Raw genomic sequence first — 18234 nt, 5'->3', positions numbered from 1 at the left:
TGGCCCATTTTCATCCACAGTTTATAGATGTTTTTACTAATAACTATTATATTATAGAGTATATTTATTATATTTATAAGATCAGGAGTGTTTTGGAGACAAGTGATGATTTTGGAGCGTTTTGGAGATATTTGGAGCAAGCACCCGAGATGACCATCGAGCTCGAACATCGATTGATATTGGAGATGAATAATCGATCGATACTCACATCTGTGTATCGATCGACAGCGAAGTGCGTAGAAAGCCCGTTTGGTCACAGCCAACTTGAAGCCCAAGTCTTCACCATTTTACAAGATTGCCCCTGACGAGTTTTACCCTAATTATATAAGCTTTGCCGCCATGTTAGAGGCAATGTATGCTTTTCTAGTTTTATTATTTTCACAGCAAAGGTTTTAGGATTTTGATAGATTTGAGAGAAGATTCAAAGTTATAATTTGTGATTGGAACTCCATTAATATCTATTTACTATTCTACTGAAGTTTTTATACTTAACTGTTGTTATGAATTGCTTAGCCATGTCTGAGTAGTTCCATTGTTAGATTTTAGGGTTTAAATAGGTTAAGAGGGATTAACCCCAACTATAGATTGTTGAGTTGTGATAATCATCTTTAGGATTGTTCATTAATGCATGTGTCTAGATTAGCTACCTAGAACTTTCCCTTGGATTTGATTGATAAAAGCGAGAGCTTTATTCTCATCCTGAAAACATTCTAATAGAACTATGTTTCTTGCTATGACCAAGGCGAGAGCTGATCTAATGAGCTTAGTAAGCTATTATTCAACCCGCGCATAAGGTTTGACTAGAGCGCGTCGATCGGTATCATACTTGAATAATCGATCGACGGAGCAAAAGGTGTATCGATCGATATCCCTATAGGATTAATGATCGACACTTTCTATTGATCAAAATACGACAGTTGAGATCAATATATCTAGTTAATAGACAAGTCCAAACATTGCGAACGTTGATGGACTTGTTGACTAAGTAGTTGAGCTTTACATTATTATGCATGCAACTCATTAAGCATGTGTAGGATTATAATCCCAAGTTTCCTGAAATAAAAACCCTAAGTCTAACTATTTACTTTTTAAGCACCAAAACCTCAAACCAACTATTGAACAAATACTTGTTCAATATAAAACTGTAATTTATATTTAAAAACTCTAAAACCATCTTGCTTAACAAATCATATTAGATTTTCTAGGTTCCTTAGCTCCCTGTGAATTCGATCCCTAAGTACTACAGCTCGACCTCTTATTTGAGAGAGTATAAATCATTCCTTAGTGTAATTTGAGTGGTATCACTTTCACTTCCCAATTCATCGCTAAAATAGCTCAGTTTTAGGACTCGTAGGAGAATGATTCTCTAAACCATTTTCTCATGTCTTTGCTCTTTGATCTATCCCTCTAAGCAGCTTATGAATAATTCCCACAAGAAGTCAAGTTTTGGGGTTACTACTACAACGGTTCTCTAGATCATGTCTTGTTGAAGAACCTCATCTCGTTGCTTTTCCAGACATTTCTATTCTACGACCACTCGTTAACCACCTCCGTATCTTCAACTACCTACTTGTGCCAAGAGGAACCGTTAGGGCTCGGTAAATTAATTTAGAGAACCGTAAGGATATGTTTGAACGGAATAGGAGGTTGTTTGACCACTTCTCTCTATATCCTCCTCTTGTCGACCTCTGTTTTCTTTGAGTTCTATTGGGATATATTGAAATTATGCAATAGTTATGGACTAAGACTGTAAATATTCCTTATATATATTGAATCTGGCACGAGTTTTGAGGTTTAAAGCGAGTTTGCCTATAGATTTTTGGGTTCACTGTGTGTTGGGTGCATTACATTAAATCAACAAGACTTCGTGTGAGATACACAAGGGAAGAAGCCCTTACGAGATTTTGTTTTGAAAGGCTCCTACATATAATGATTTACGAATTTTTGGATGTCTCGCAAATGCTCACAATCAGAAGCGTCATGGCGACAAGTTTGCTAGTTGTAGTAGAAAGTGTGTTTTTATTGGTACCTCTATGCAAAGAAAGGGTGGACTATGTTGGATTTAGAAACAAAATAAAAATTTGTCTCTCATGATGTATCTTTCTTCGAAGATAAATTTTCCTTCTTTGAAGCTCACAGAGAATCAAACGTGTCTATACATGATGGATTGAGTCATATTTCTCGTTTTATGCATGAGTCTGGATTTGAGAGAAGTGTTGAAGAAGCTGTTGAAATAAGTGATATAGTGTGTGACATAGTGCTAGAAAAGTCACAAGAGTTGTTGCAAATGATGTGTAACAACAAATAATTGTGTCAGAGGAAGCAACAGAGACTGGAGCAGAGTGTATGACATAACCAGAGCTTGTAGTTTTGACCCATGGTGAGACATGAGCACAATCTGAACATACATTAGATATGTGGAGACTGTTGCATCAGATACAACGTTAGGACGAGGTATGAGAAAGAAAGAAGCTTTTGTCAGATTACGTGATTATGTGGTTAACACAGTGGCTCATGTTTCTATGTATTTAGCTACTGTGAATCCAAATGGAAGTTCAGAATATGAAATTGAGAAATTTGTAAATTATTATATATTTTCTGAGTCACATAGAGGGTTGTTGGCTAGTGTAACTGCAGAGACTGCGCCAAAGACATTTGCTGAGCAATAAAATGTCCAAGATGGCAAGAAGTAATGAGAGTTGAGATGGAGGCTCATGAGAAGAACAAAATATGGACAACTGATATGTTGCCCTATGGCAAGCGGATGATTGAATGCAAGTGGGTATTCACAATAAAGTATAATGCAGATGGATTGATTGAAATGTATAAGGCTCGACTTGTTACTTGTGAAGGAGTTGATTACAAATAAATAGATAGGTTCTTCAGGTTGCTGCAAGGAAGAACTGAAAACTTCATCAAATGGATGTACATAATGTGTTTTTTCATTGAGGCTGGATGTCCAATTACCAAGAGGTATTTGAATGGATGGTTAGTATAATGAGATCTTCTCATATATCTTGGAAGTCAAAGAAGCAGGATGTAGTGGCTTTTTCGTCAGCCGAAGCAGAATATATGGTTACAGTACTGAATGAGCTGAAGTGGATTAAGGGTGTGTTATTGCACACTCGGGTGCTATGGATATATGTGGTAGTAAATCTGCTCTTCAACATTGTAGTTAATCATGTGTTTTATGAGAGGACGAAACATGTGGATTCGGGTTTTCACTTCATCAGGCATGATATACAAAAATGGATTTTATGCACGAATCATGTACCAACAACGGATCAATTGGCAGATGTCTTTACGAAAGCGCTTGGAGGAAATCCTTTTTAAGCGATCTTGTCCCAGTTGGACATTCAAGATCTCCATGCTCCAACTTATGGAAGGTTGGAATATATTAAGATTATGCAATAGTTATGTACTAAAATTGTAAATATTCCTTATTATTTTTAGGGTTTTGTATATCTACTTCATAGATCTTTTTGTAAAAGTTAACGAGAAATAATACAGAAAAATTTCAGATTTTTTAATTTCTTCTTTGCAACAACGAACTGTGGATACAAATATCTCTGATTGGACTTGGTGACAAATCGTACTACTATTATGTTAGTATCGGAGAAGATGGTGGCAGCTATACCACACGCAGCAGCTTCGAAGAAGATCTAAGTCCAAGTAGGATCTTGTTTGACTCGGTGATGGCAATGTTTCATGGTGTTATCTTCATAGTTTTGTTGGCTAAGTTCAGCGAGTGGACTGCAGGGTGAAACATGGGTTTAGTTGTTTCCGTGTTAGAAAAAGAAGAAGACATCACTGCATTTATGGAATAAACACTTAGTTTGGCTCTGTCTTCTTACCATCGAAGAAGACACAAGAAGAGTGGTGTTTGGGTGATGTTTGTGTTCTTGACATTTTGTTATTCACTTTTGTGCAGGTCGGGCTTGAAGATTAATAAACCCAAGCCTAAAATATTTCTGGCCAGTAATGATTTATTAATATGTTAAGAAACACTAAACATATGAATAGTGAAAAAACTCGAATCATGTATGAAAAGAGAAAATCAGGTAAAAATCGCTATTCCTACAGTAAAATGTTTATGAAATTCGATCCCTAACATCTTTAATACTCTCTCCGTTTTAAAATAGATGATGTTTTGGAGAGTTTTTGATGTTTCAAAATACATGATGTTTTGACATTTTATATTTGTTTTAGTTTTATTGAAAACTGTGTGACCAATGATGTTTTATAGTTTTTTGATGATCGGTTGAATTAATTTTATTTTATATTTTTAATGCTACTTTTTAGATAAAAGGTGAATATCTTAATTCATGTGCATTTAACTAATACATCAGCTATTTTGAAACAAATGGAGTATAACAAAATGCCATGCATACATGAACTAGCTCTGAGTGTCATATAAAATGTATTAATGTAAAAAAAATAACTCGCCATAAAATTATTATATTTTAAGAATGAAAATTTGTTTCTCAATATAAAAATAAAATTTATAATATTCATACTTTATAGATCGAATGGTCAATCAGACTCTCGTTTAGTAATGTTCCTAATTTTTCAACTCTTTGACTTTTGTCAAATCTATATATATAGAAAGATTTTCTAAATAATCTATAAAATATAAGTGATGATTGGTTCGACCGTGCCTGTGAAAATTTAGCTGTAAAACTTTAGCCGTAAGTAAGTTGGTTGTAGTTGTAAAGTTATTACTGTAGATTTTTATGTAAAAAATTATGATGTAGTTAAATTTGATGTAGCTGTAAGCTATATGCTGTAGATATTTTAAAATAAAATATGTGAAATATAAGATGTATGTATAAATAATTATTTTTATTAATTAAAATAATTTATATTATATTTTTTTTTATAAATTATCAATTTTTACAGTTATTTAAAATGTGACATGTATATAATATTTCTGTTATTTAAAATATTTCAATAATTTAAAAAAAATACCCAAAATTAAATTAAAATAGTTATAGATGTTTTTATTATGATTATCTAATTTATTTTGATATTCTAGATATTTTGTATTTTATAGATTATATAGCCTATAAAAGAAAGATGTAGATTCTTTGCCTAAAATACGTAAAAAGCAAATTTGCTTTAATTTTTTTGTTGTAACTTTAAAAGTAAAGCTAAAACATGATTGGTAAAATTTAATAAAAACTTAATGTAGATTTTATCTTTTAAAAATAAAGCTACAACATGATTAATAAAATTTAGTGCTCTAAAAATAAATAAAGTTAAAGTGGAGAAATAAAGTCCAACCAATCAACCTCGTATATACACATATGTTAGGTAAAGCCAAAAAAAAAACTAGTGAAAATGATAATTAATGGTTAAATATATTACATCTTTAAAATGATTTGGTGACACAACATACTTTATATATATCTTAAAGATTTTATTTTGTATAATAACAAGAATATAAAATCACACTTTTCAATAGAAGCACATCACAAGATTGTTTAAGACATCAAAACCATGAAAATACAGGCATCCTTGATATTCATGTTCATCCTCTCTTTCTTTGCTTTACATCAGTGTATGTATATATTTTATCATTTTTACTATTTATATTTCTTTGTTTTTTCATTTTTTCTCAAAATGTTTCTTATTTTTCCGTCGTTGATGTTTGGTTGATGTATGATTTATATGTGAAGGTGCAAAGATGAATGTTAGAGGAACAGACGATTCAAACATAGTCATAACATCAAATTGTGTTCATGCTAGGTGTTCGAAAATATTTGTAAGAGATTGTTGGTGCTGTCCAGGACGAGTTCGCAAATGTTGGAAAGACCAAGCTTCATGTGATGCTATATGTCCTCGTCCTCATCCTCCAAAATAATGTTTAATAAATCTTAATGTATTAGAAAATGTTGTTCACCATGAGACATAAATTAAAGTATTAAATAATAAAAATCAATTTTTTTTACCTATATTAATCTTCTTATTTATAACTTGAAATTTTATTTAAATATTTAAATTAGTTTTAGGAAATTAAGAGTAATTTTGTCATTAGATTTCATCACATTCTTTACATACATTTCCAAAGTATGCAAGCCGATTATGTTTCAGTTATGAAGAAGTTCACATTTTAATTTAACAAAACCTATTAAATTACGAAACATGCAATATTAATGTTATTCATATAAAATAAATTATTTTGAAAATTAAATCGCCATAATTTTTGCATATTTTTATATTTAAATTATTTATTCTCAAATTAGATAAAAATTTATAGTTCACCATTAGCTTATATTATCTTTGAAAATGTTAAATCCATTGAATAAGAGTGGAGTGAAATAATATTAAAAAAAGTTGCTCCACGAGCAGTCAAGAATAGTGAGCAAATATGAGGCAAAATGTTGAACTGCTATGAACAGTTGAAACATCCAATATATGGAGTGTAATGGGCGGATCAATCTTTTATTTATTTTTAATTAGTTTTATTTTCTTAAATATTATTAATCACAATACATGAAACAATTCTAATATATAGTAGCACAATAGAAATATCACTTATATTTTTCTAATGTATTTTTAAATTAATTTTTACTTTGAACTTAGAAGATATATTTGGATTACTAATTTTTAAAACAATTTAAATGGATATCCGAACTCAAATAGAATATGTAAAAATCTGACACAAAAAAATAAATTAAAATTTATAAATACCAGAATGGAATTTAAATTTGTAGTCTCCAATACTTGAAACCTTAATAGATCTAAATCAAATCCAAAGTTTGCTTTTTGTTCATAAATCATGGACTTCCTCATGGTTCTACTCATATAGTTTTTTCTTGAATTTTCTTACATCTGGAGTCACTTTTTCACTTTCCTATTACATTTCAAGTCACTTTGGACGGGAGGCACACATTGTCATGTAAAAAAGACTCCAATATCCCTAAACTAAAACACCTCAGCTGAAACAGCTTTTCGTTGCTTTTTCCTGTTGTTAAAGCACATAAAAAAATGCTACACTAAAAAACACTCGTTGCTCGGTACACACAATCCCTCTTTCTAAGGTGTGCTTTGTACTAATATACCCTTAGATTTGTGTCAATGAAATAAGAAAGTAGTGGGATGTTTAGTTCATGTGTGACTAAGCGAGAAGGTGAGCTGGTTTTGATTTTAAAATTATTTTGGTTATTTTTTATTTTCTTAATCCAAAAACTAAAAAAAAAAATTAACAATTCTTTTCTCAATATCAAATACCAAAACACGAACTGTTATAATCTAAACAAACAACCAGTCATAACAGTCTCAAACCCAAATCTAATTACCAAACACCGACTTCTTTCGTACCCTCCGCCTTCACCACCTCTGTGTCACCAACATCTCACATATTTCACCTCCACCGTATTCACCACCACCTCCTCCTATTCAATAGCAACCTCCACAACTACTGTACCACCCTCACGTCTTCCACCTCCGTATCTACAGACACCACCACAGCACCCACCACCACCACATCCACCACTACGGCATCCATCACCACGGCATCCACCACCTCCTCCCTCGAGTAGCCACGTCCACCACTGTATTCACCCTCACCACATCCACCACCACCTCCTACTCACGATCAGTAACGGACGAAACTCTTTATCTTCAGCTTTATCAACTTTATCTTCTCCATCATCACCTCTCTCTCCTACAACATATCAGTCATAATAGTCTCAAACCTAATCTAATTACCAACCACTACAACCTCCACTGTGGTATCCACCACCTCCGTATCTCCACCCTCACGTCTTCTACTTTCACCGTAACCAACACCTCCTCCTCTCGAGTAGCCATCTTAGCCACCACCGTATCCACTCACATCTTTCACCTCTGTATCCACGACCTCATCATCCATAACCACCCTCCATAACCACTACAGCCACCACTGCGATATTCACCGCCACCTCCACTGCCATATCCCTCACCCTCACGTCTTCCATCTCCACCGTATCCACCCACCACCACTGTATACAACCTCATGTCTTCCACCACCGCTTCCCCATAACCATCGCCTCCACTGTGGTATCTACGGCCTCGGCCTCACATTTACAGTCCTAAACTTATTTTGATATGAAATAAGATTGGAAATTTCAAATCTGAATGAAAGATGTATGACACCAATAGCAATTACAATCAACAGCAAAAAAGCTCGTTTTCAGAGAGAAACTAGAAAGTTGACTCACATGTGTGGTTAGGTTATTAAACCATCACACAATGTCTAAAAATGATTACTCTTGTTTCAAAAAAAAAAAAAAAAAAGATTACTCATGCCAAATAAAAAGAAGTAAGCCTGAAAAAAAAAGCCTAAACATAGCTCCTAAGAAACTTCCAGATAATTGCAACGTGTAGTAAAAAGATTAATAAGAAAGAGACAAAAACCCGATCCACATTTGAATTCTTATCAGGCTACAAGCCTACAACAATTTATGAAAAAGAAACACAAAGGAATGTGAGACAAAAAAGTATAGAGTGACCTTTCCTGCTGTTCTTTTTCAACTTGCATGCGAGAATGTTCGGCTAAATGAAGACTGTAAACAGAAAATTACGTATGAAAATCGAAAAACACCCAGACTTTACCCTCTTTTGACCCAACTGTATTGTAGTACCCAGCAGAATATCCACCACTAGATACACCCTCACATCTACCACCACCGCCTCCTCTGTATACACCCTCTTTGCCTTAGTCACCGGAACTAGTCTCGTCGGAACTCACATCCCCTCTGCGACTCCACCACAATCCCCAGATCACCGCAAAAGCTTCGAAAGCTCGTCGCTCTCAGATTCAGTCTCATTTCAAACCTCCTTAACGGATTAATTGCATGTCACCGGAGCTGGTCCGTCGGATCTCACGTTTCCTCTATGACCTCACCGAAAAACTTTCTGAATCTCCTGCTCAAGCCCAGAAAACTTTCAATGAAGGTCAATGTCCGTGAGATTCGGCTCCAACTCGCTAAAAGCCTCCATTTAAGAAAGCTAGGGATTCAATTGAAAGTTAGGGTTTGTGAATTGGGACAACATTTGGGAAAGTTTTTTTGTCGGGGTTTGTTCATTTTGATTTTGAATGAGCGTGAGTTGGAGAGAGAGTATTGAGACTGAAGCCTTGTTCGTTTGGTTGCCGCAGGTTTCGGCGTCAGCGGCAGCGTCAGCGTCAGCGGCGGCGGCAGCGTCAATGAGGACAGTTGTTGTTCGTTTCGCAGACGCTGACGCTGCCGCTGACGCTGCCGCATACTATATCGCGACCGCAGGTTTTATCGGCGTCAGCCGCAGGACGCGGCGTTCGGACGCGGCGTCAGACGCAGCTTCCTGCGTCAACGAAACGAACAAGAGTTGACGCAGAATGTTGACGCTGCCGCTGCCGCCGGTACCTGCGGCAACCAAACGAACAGCCCTTGAGATGAAAAAAGGTAAATGAAAGAGAGTTGGAGAGAATGTAACGAGAGTGAGTTGCGTCACTAGGGTATTATGGTCTTTTGATGATGAGAAAGTGTGTAAAGCACAATGTGTCTAATATTGTTAATACAAACACATCAAGTCTGTTGTTCTTCTCTTTTAAAGGAACTATATTAGTTTGTCTTTCTTTCCAATGTTATTTTGTAAATGGTTAGTTGTTTTAGTAGACCATGATCATCATCTATACGAACCACAACGTACACTTCCACATATACGTCATCTATAATTCATTTTTTCAAATTGCACCCTCCACAACACATTATTCATGATATTGTGTCCACTTAATTCAGTTTTAAATTTTATTAAAATAAAAATATGAATGTGTTCAAATGGTACCGTCCACAACACATTATCCATGATATTGTGTTCACTTAATTCAGTTTTGAAAAAAATTAAAATATCAAAATAAATATATACATATGGATCTCAAAACAAAGAAGAAAAAAAATTATGATTTACTATCTATACTATATATCAAATTTAGTTACCATAATACAAGACAATAACAAATAAAATCTATTGAGGGAAGCAAAAAAAAACAAAAAAAAAATTGAAGTGGTTGGAGACTAAAAAAAATACGTAGAAGTCAGAATAAACTCAAAAGTGGTCCATATTTCCAGTTTGTCTCATCAAGAGCAAAATAGTCCAAAAACTCTCTTGATCTTCGTAAATGTGTTCTACAAGCGGGAAGTGTCTCTGAATGCAAATGAAACTCAAAATGTGGCACATTATGTAATCAACTCTTTTTTTTTTGAAACACAACTTCTTTTTGTTACGATACGGACATTCAGACTACGACGTGAGGAGTTAAAGATAACTATACAATCATTATAATAAGGTCGAGCATACATAAAGACAAAGTCTTGCGATGAGGATATACCGTGTTTATGCCTCAAATGCAATGAGAGTTCGAGTGGAAATGGAGTCTTGTACACAAGTTTCTTTGTGGGTTTCATTTGCTTTACTATATCTTATAATAATCAAGAGTACTATTTACATTTGAGTTTGCTAGGTTTAAGCCATTTATAAAGTCGTTACAATTTAATTTGGGAAAATGATCATTTAAATCATCAACTTTCGAATTTGGTTGAAAAAAAAGCATGAACTTCTTCATAGATCATTTAAAGCTTCAATTTATCTCGATTAACCATTTAAATCTCTAATCTATTTTGGCCTAGCCATTTTAAACACGTCATTACATTGGTTAACAGATTAATTAACTGTTTCTAATTTCCGTTAAATCTTTATGAAATTCGTTTTAAAATAAAAATAACGTTCATCCACGGGTTCGAACCCGTAACCATAGGTAATTAACCTTTATAAGATACTAATAGGTATTATTATTATCTTCATCGTCATCTGAAGACAATAAATCGAAAATCTTCTCTTCGTCCGAGTCCCTTCTCCACGAGCATGTCTCCATGAGCCTCTGCTTCACTTCCTTCACCCACGGATTCCACATTCTTTTTCTTTGGTCGTTGAAAGGATAATTTGTTTCTTATCATCCTCTCAAAGCTCTGGTCACGTTTTTCTTTTTCTCAGGATTAGAAATTTAGGTTTGAAGAAGAAAAGATTTGGGGTTTTATTAGATTTGGAAACGATGTTATGTAGTTTTAAAAAGACTAATATCTCTTTCAAGTTAATAAAATTGTATGTAATCAAGTGGCTTAGCATTGTTGTCATTGAAATTTGTTCATGGGTTCGAATCCTTAAAGGAACACTTTTTAAAGTTTTAAAACGATATTATTTAGTTTAACAGAGATTAGTATCTATAAATGTTAATAAATTTGTACGTAGCCTAGTGGTTAGGTTGTGCCGTAATTGTACCTCTGGTCACGGGTTCGAACGTGTGGAGGAAAGGATTTAACGGAAATTAGAAACTGTGGTTAACAACCAAATTTGAAAGAATCGGTGATTTAAATGATAATTTCCCTTTTTTAATTTTATAAATCAACTTGACTCAGGTCGTCTGTATAATAGACTTGAAACTTATCTACTAAAAATCTCCCGCTACTATTGGAACATTACATACGTTGTGACTTTTACTTATAGATGAAGTCAACGTCAATGGTGGACAACGACCATTAATGTGATGGAAGACTAATTGTTACTTGACACTTTTTAAAAACAAGAGATCTGTGGTTTGCCCTTCTTCTACTTTGAGAAAGATAGCAAGATGAATGAGAAGCTAAGTGTCATGGAACTACTAAAACGAGCTGCAAAGTTACTCTTCAGTAACATCAATCTCGCTTTCTTCCTCTTCTTCTCCTCTCTCCCACTGTTTTGTTTCTTGATCCTTTTCGAGCTCTCTCTCCAAACCACCATCTCTCTCACTTACCAGTTCCTCTCCCAAGAACTCGATCTTGGCGGCTACTTCTTTCTCCAAGATCATAAAGATCTGTCGGAGAACGATCTCATTCCATGGCTGATTCAGACATCTCTGCTATACTTTTTTCCCTACACCCTTCTTGACCTCTTTACCACCACCGTGATCGTTGCAGCATCTTCCGTATCTTACACGTCAGGGGAAGAAGAACCGTTGGGGATGCTTTGTCTGGTACAGAGATCTGCCAAGATATGTCGGAACAGATTAGTCGGTTGTCTGATCACATCACTCTATGTCCTCCTCTTGTCAACCTCAGTGTTCTTCGGTTTCTTCTCAGAATCAGTCAACTACTTATTCATTACTTCTCTCGCACGTGATTACCAAAGGTTCCACAGCAAAACAGCAGTGCTGTTCCACGCGGTTGTGGTTCTGATTCGCGGTACTGTCTTCATAGTTCTGGCTGTCAAGTTCGGAAATTGGAGCGCGGGATGGAACATGGGTTTGGTTGTTTCGGTCTTAGAAGAAGAAGAAGATGGAGAAGATGGTAAAGGAGGCATCTATGGAACAAATGCTCTGTCTCTTTCGTATTGGTATGGAAGGGGACATGAGAAACGTGATCTCTTGATGATGTTGATGTTCTTGGTCTTTGCTATTGCGACGAGGATGCCGTGTTTATACTCCAGATGTAGTTTGAGTTTGAGCTCGAGTGGAAATGGAGTTTTGTATACTGGTCTCTATGTGGGTTTGATTTGTGTTGGGAATGTGGTTAAATGGGTGGCTTGTGTTGTAAGTTACTATGATTGTAGAGCTAGGGTTTTGGAGAAGAAGGATGATGTGGAGATTGGATCAAAAGCTAAGGGTTTTGCTACATAAGAGATTTGTTTTTGCTTTTGGCACACGTTTTGCTTTACTTGTATCCGACAATAAGAAAAGTAGTTACATTGGAGTTTGCTACATTACATTTTAATCTATTGTTAATGTTCATAGTTTGGCCAAGTAATTTAATAGTTCTAAAATCAAATTTCTAATATAACTTTGAACCTTGAGGACCAAATCAGAAGTCTTTCATTTGATAGATAATTACAGTGATAAGCCCTAACGACCATTCAAACATTACATACAGTGACTTGTAGACAAAGTCAAAGAGTCAACGACAATGAAGTACGAAGATCATTAATTTAGTTTGAATGGGAAGGGAGTGATGTACACTGCTCTCTATGCAAGTCTGATTTGTGTTGGGAATGTGCGTAAATGGTTGACGTGTGTTGTGTGTTAACATGATTGTAAGACTATGTCTCTGAGGAAGAAGGCTGATGTATAACAAACTGAACTTTGGGCTACTTAACAGAGTTTGGCTGAGATCAATTCAAAGGTTTCAGTCTTTATATAAATGGCAAAAGGGAGAAAGGTTTTCCAGCTTAAACATGCAGTAGTGTCACAGAAAAACATGCTTAAAACAAAAAGTAACAGTCTAAAAACTGTGAAAATGTTTTATTTTGATAAATGCAACAATCCCCCAGATGACTTGTTTCCCTTTTCAATTAGCTTTTGACTCTATTACCTTCTTGGCGAAAGAAGGCAAGCAGAACGCAGCTGAATGAATCTGAAACACAGAAGAAATGGGAATATAAGTTAAAGATTTTGAATGTCAAGACGCATGAAATGGTATATTGAGAGTTTTTGTTTTGTTTTTGCCTCAGCGTTGTAAAACTTTAAGGGTCCATTTGATTTGCTGGAGCTGTCATCAATTGGGTTCACAGGGTTCTTGAAGTCAACGTCAGGCCCTTCAGTTGAACAGAGCATAAACCCGATAACCCCACTGCAGTAAACAACCGTCAAATGATACACATTCAGGTTAAAGTTATGTAATCACCAAAATAGAGACTGAGATTGAATGTTCAAAGGTAATGAAACATGCCTCGGGTATGTTGGAACACTGGTCCACGCGTAGTTCACAGAACCCTTGAAGATCTCACGGCAATTGTAAACAATGTCTTCGATGATGTCCATGTGAAGCCACAAGCTTTCAGCTTGAGTGCACACAACTCCACCAGGTCGAAGAGCTCTAGCCACAGATTGGAAGAAGGGCTTCTCAAACAGCTCCTTTGCTGGACCTGACACACACCAATCACGCATTGTCAAAATCAAAGGCTGCTTACATCAAGGGTTAATCTTATTGCTGAATGAAAAGTTTGATGGTACCAATTGGATCTGATGAGTCAACAATAACTGCATCGTATGATCCTTCAGCAGCATTCTTCAAGAAAGCAACACCTGCATTAACAACCCACCCAACCATGAATTCTAGAAAGGACAATTACAGAGAGATGAAAGCAGCAGTGTGTACCATCGCCAATGACGAGGTTAACGCGAGGATCCTCGAATCCAATTGCTACATTAGGGAAAAACTGCTTAGAGACCTTAAAGATTCAAAGAAAGAGGAAAGAAATTAGACATATATATATACTCTGATAACAAAGCATTCATCTAGATAGAGATGGAGGAAAGGTAAAAAGTATGTAACTAGTACTCACGTCGACCACCATTTTATCAATTTCACACATATCAATCTGCTCAACAGAAGCATGGCGTGCAGCTTCCCTCAGGACACCTCCATCTCCTCCTCCAATGACCAGCACCTATGGAAAGAACAAGAAGGGCACTGATCAGATACACTCTAGGGCTAAAAGCATAAACAGCATTCTAAGCCGCTCCACTAAACCATAACCTCAACTTGTTTACATTACCCAAAGAAACTTTATCCACCTTTTCTCAAGCAATCTCAAACAACAAGCTAGATGATAATCAATCAAGCTAGTTAAAAGCATTTTCCTTTCTTATTATTAATATTACCCAATAAAGTAAACTTGAGTTCTCTAACTCTGCCAGAAGAGAACGTGTGACAATGTACCTTTATCCTCAAGAGGCCATAACCAATGTTTGTACAGCAAAAAAAAAAAAAGCTATAAAAAATGTTCATCATCTACCTTTTTCTCTAGTGGACACTACTATCACCACTATGTAAATGTAATCATTCTATAAATCTCATATCTGATTAAAATTGAATTCTGGCTTTACTCTATTTCTCCACAAGTAATGATTTAATCACCCTACTTTACCGGAGAAGAAGAAAAAAATCTGAGCTTCCTAAACTTTCATTAACATTCCAAAGCAATAGTCTTTACATAACTCCGAATAGATGTAATAAAGAAAGCAATAGTCTTTTGAGTAGTTAACCTTCTTTGGGTTAGGGATAGAGCACAAAGGAAGATGAGTGATCATTTCCTGATAGGCGCATTCGTCTCTCTCCGTGAGTTGGATTACTCCATCCAAAACCAAAACTTTACCATATGTCGCTGACTAAAGATACCAAACCAAAGATAAGTGTTCATAAAACAGAGAGGTGATTGCAAGTTTAGGACAAAGTCATAGTCTTTTTTTTAGTGTTGTTTGTGTTTACCTGGAAAACAATGACATCCTGGTAATCAGATTTCCCTTGAAACAAAACCTTCTCGACCTTCAAAGAGTGTGCCTCTCCTGCATCATCAGATGAAAAAACTCATCTTTTAATCAAAAAGGAGCTCCTTTTTTTTAAAAAAGATTAAACAAGAAAGAGAATGGACCTGGCCACATGGGACTCATCTCGGAGAACCACCCGGGAATCACAGAGGAGAAACAAGCAGGCTCCTTGGTCTGATCCCCGTTCTCTGTCTCCATGGAAGCGGCGGCGGCGGCGTCATCCTCTTCTCTCGGTCGCTTCAAATCGGTGGCGGAGGCTTCTTTGGCATCCATGGCTGCTCGGCGAAGAAGCGGGTGAAATGAGAGAGAGGGATTAGGGTTTTTGCAGGGTTGTTTTGATGTGATGTGAAGTGAAGCGGAAGATATAAGCAGTGGGGGAGATTCGCTGTATCAATTTCATTTTTTAATTGTTTTTATTTATAATTCCAAGAAGGAGAAAAGAAATTGGTGAATTATTATGTGATGATAATACGACGCTGCTTTTGCCTCGAATATATCCATCCCCCTTCTCCTTTTGGCTTTATCTCTGTTTTTGTTTTTCGTTCGAATCTAATGCTCACTCGTACTTAACATACGTTCATACCACGCGCAACCTCACGTGCAACGCATGCCAGGTTCGAAGCTCCACCAAATCACATTAGAGAGGATTAGCAAAAGAGGGCACACATAGATTCTTCATTCTTGTTATGGTTTCACACATTCTTGTAATTTCAATAAATTTTGTTAGGGAGCAAGATTCCAGATTGAAATTACGAAACAAAATGTGATGATAAGATAATATAAAGAAGTACAAACTTTTGAAAATCGATATGAAAATAAACGAATACGTGGAGTACTTGTGATATGATCATTTTTTTAACTCGATAAATAGTCCTTAAGTGAGACGATATATGTACAACTTTTGAGTTTCAAGATAAAATCATGTCATACTATTTTGCATCACCCAAAATAAAATCTGCGAATTTAACAACCACACTATATTCTCGAGACTTACTTTGAAAGATTTGGAGTATTGCCAAAACTTTGTATATTGAAGCTAATCTTTAAGATTCTTATGTATGACTGAGTTTGTGAGTTAGCAAATGTGTTTTTAATGGAAATATAAGATGTTTAATTATTTATAGGAGAGATTCACAAAGTTTTAATCATAAAGTAACATGGACATTTGTCACTAAGTTTATTAAGCTTTGTCCTTTTGTTACTAAGTTACCTTGGTTAGTCATCAAGTATACTTTAGTTTTAGTCATTTGTCACTAAGTTGCTTACCTTGGTAATAAGATAATTTAGTTCCTAAGTTTACTTAACTTAAACCATTTTTCACCAAATAGATTTAGTTTATTCATCAACTTAGTGAAAACAAAATTTCCATCATTTTATTCAGTTCATGAACTTGCGAAATGCGATAGATTTTTTTCATATAAAGTATAACATTTGTTTCATATTAGATTAAATTTTTACTCAGCTCAATATACTCGTAAAATTCTATTCACGCACACTTTATTTTCACTCGGTCCAATAGAATTATAAAAATAGTTCCAACAAATTTAACCAATATTCAATTGTTATGCAACACACATTATCAAACATAACAATCGTCTAACGTTTATATGTATACAATCAATTCAAAATGGGTGGATTTACAAGGAATAAACAAGACCCATCTTACATAACAAAAGGCTACTCTCAAAGATAAGATATAGACCACCACAGAGGAACGTGTTATGATATAATTGCAAGACTCGCCATTGTTCAAAAATAAGGTGTAGAGTTTGTCCTCAAAGCAAACAAACCCATTATGCTCCAGACGTCCACTTCACGAAGCATTGTTGAAAGAGAAGAGAAATACTTGAATAATAACTTGTTCTTTACTTCGTATCACGTTACATCATATATATACAACACGATATTGAGATCTTCTCATATCTACTTGGACTTATCTATAACAATATGTCCTTATCTCTTATATAGATTTGGATCTAGAACCCTCTAGATCCTAACACTCCCCCTCAAGTTGGAGCGTGTAAATCGCACACTCCAAACTTGGACAACAAGTAACTAAATGCAGAACTCCCCAACGCCTTTGTTAATATATCATCCAGTTGCTCAGTCGTCCGTACATGTCTCGTAGCAATGAGCTTGGCTTTAACTCCATCTCTTACACTATGACAGTCCTTTTTGACGTGTTTAGTACGCTCATGGAACACTGGGTTTGCTGCGATGTAAATAGCCGACTTGCTGTCACAAAACAGGTCCATAGGTGCATCGTGCTGAACTCCAATGTCCGCTAACAGCCTCTTCAACCACTGAAGTTCCTTCAATGCGTCAGACATGGCCCTATACTCTGCCTCCGCCGATGAATGCGACACTGTGTCCTGCTTCTTTGTCTTCCAAGCTATCGGTGAGGTTCCCAACATCACCATATATGCAGATAGAGATCTTCTAGTGCGTGGACATGATGCCCAATCGGAGTCACAGTATGCTCGTATACGCAAGTCACAATTCGCTTTCAACATTATACCTTGACCAGGAGAACCTTTGAGATATTTTATAACTCTCATTGCTGCGTCCCAATGTGCTTCCCTTGGCGCATGCATAACCTGAGAAAAAACATGAACTGAATAACACAGGTCTGGTCTAGTTATCGTCAAGTACACCAGGCGTCCAACTACTCTCCGAAACTGCATTGGATTCTTACACAATGGACTCTTATTTCTCAGAAGTTGATGATTCACTTCCATGGGTGTGGCCACCGGCTTGCTCCCCAACAGACCCGCTTCACTAATAATATCCAATGCGTATTTTCTTTGAGAGAGATACATTCCCAACGGTCCTCTTGCAATCTCTGTGCCAAGGAAGTACTTCGCCTTACCAAGATCTTTCATGTGAAAAATCTCACTCAACTTCTTCTTGAACTTCTT

General features: G+C 35.7%; 2 protein-coding genes and 1 long non-coding RNA gene across 3 annotated transcripts; 2 read left to right on the top strand and 1 right to left on the bottom strand.

The window, feature by feature from the left end:
- The first annotated feature begins 5365 nt into the window (after window positions 1-5365).
- On the top strand, window positions 5366-5954 carry LOC125587801. The gene is made up of 2 exons (XR_007324177.1): window positions 5366-5560; window positions 5679-5954. It is a non-coding gene; the product is annotated as an uncharacterized LOC125587801 (long non-coding RNA).
- A 5633-nt stretch (window positions 5955-11587) lies between these two features.
- On the top strand, window positions 11588-12783 carry LOC106401472. Its single transcript, XM_013841998.3, has one exon. It carries the CDS (start codon window positions 11648-11650, stop codon window positions 12668-12670), a length of 1023 nt encoding a protein of 340 aa, XP_013697452.2. The 5' UTR covers window positions 11588-11647; the 3' UTR covers window positions 12671-12783.
- A 370-nt stretch (window positions 12784-13153) lies between these two features.
- On the bottom strand, window positions 13154-15781 carry LOC106401473 (spermidine synthase 1). Its single transcript, XM_013841999.2, has 9 exons — window positions 15421-15781; window positions 15258-15334; window positions 15035-15157; window positions 14332-14436; window positions 14145-14217; window positions 14000-14071; window positions 13716-13911; window positions 13493-13616; window positions 13154-13400 (listed from the first exon to the last, which is right to left on the bottom strand). Exons 1-9 carry the CDS (start codon window positions 15587-15589, stop codon window positions 13335-13337), a joined length of 1005 nt encoding a protein of 334 aa, XP_013697453.2. The 5' UTR covers window positions 15590-15781; the 3' UTR covers window positions 13154-13334.
- Window positions 15782-18234: the final 2453 nt, after the last annotated feature.

This window comes from Brassica napus, chromosome C5 (assembly GCF_020379485.1).
Source record: "Brassica napus cultivar Da-Ae chromosome C5, Da-Ae, whole genome shotgun sequence".
NCBI lineage: Eukaryota > Viridiplantae > Streptophyta > Magnoliopsida > Brassicales > Brassicaceae > Brassica > Brassica napus.
This window is presented reverse-complemented; position numbering and strand designations above follow the sequence as displayed.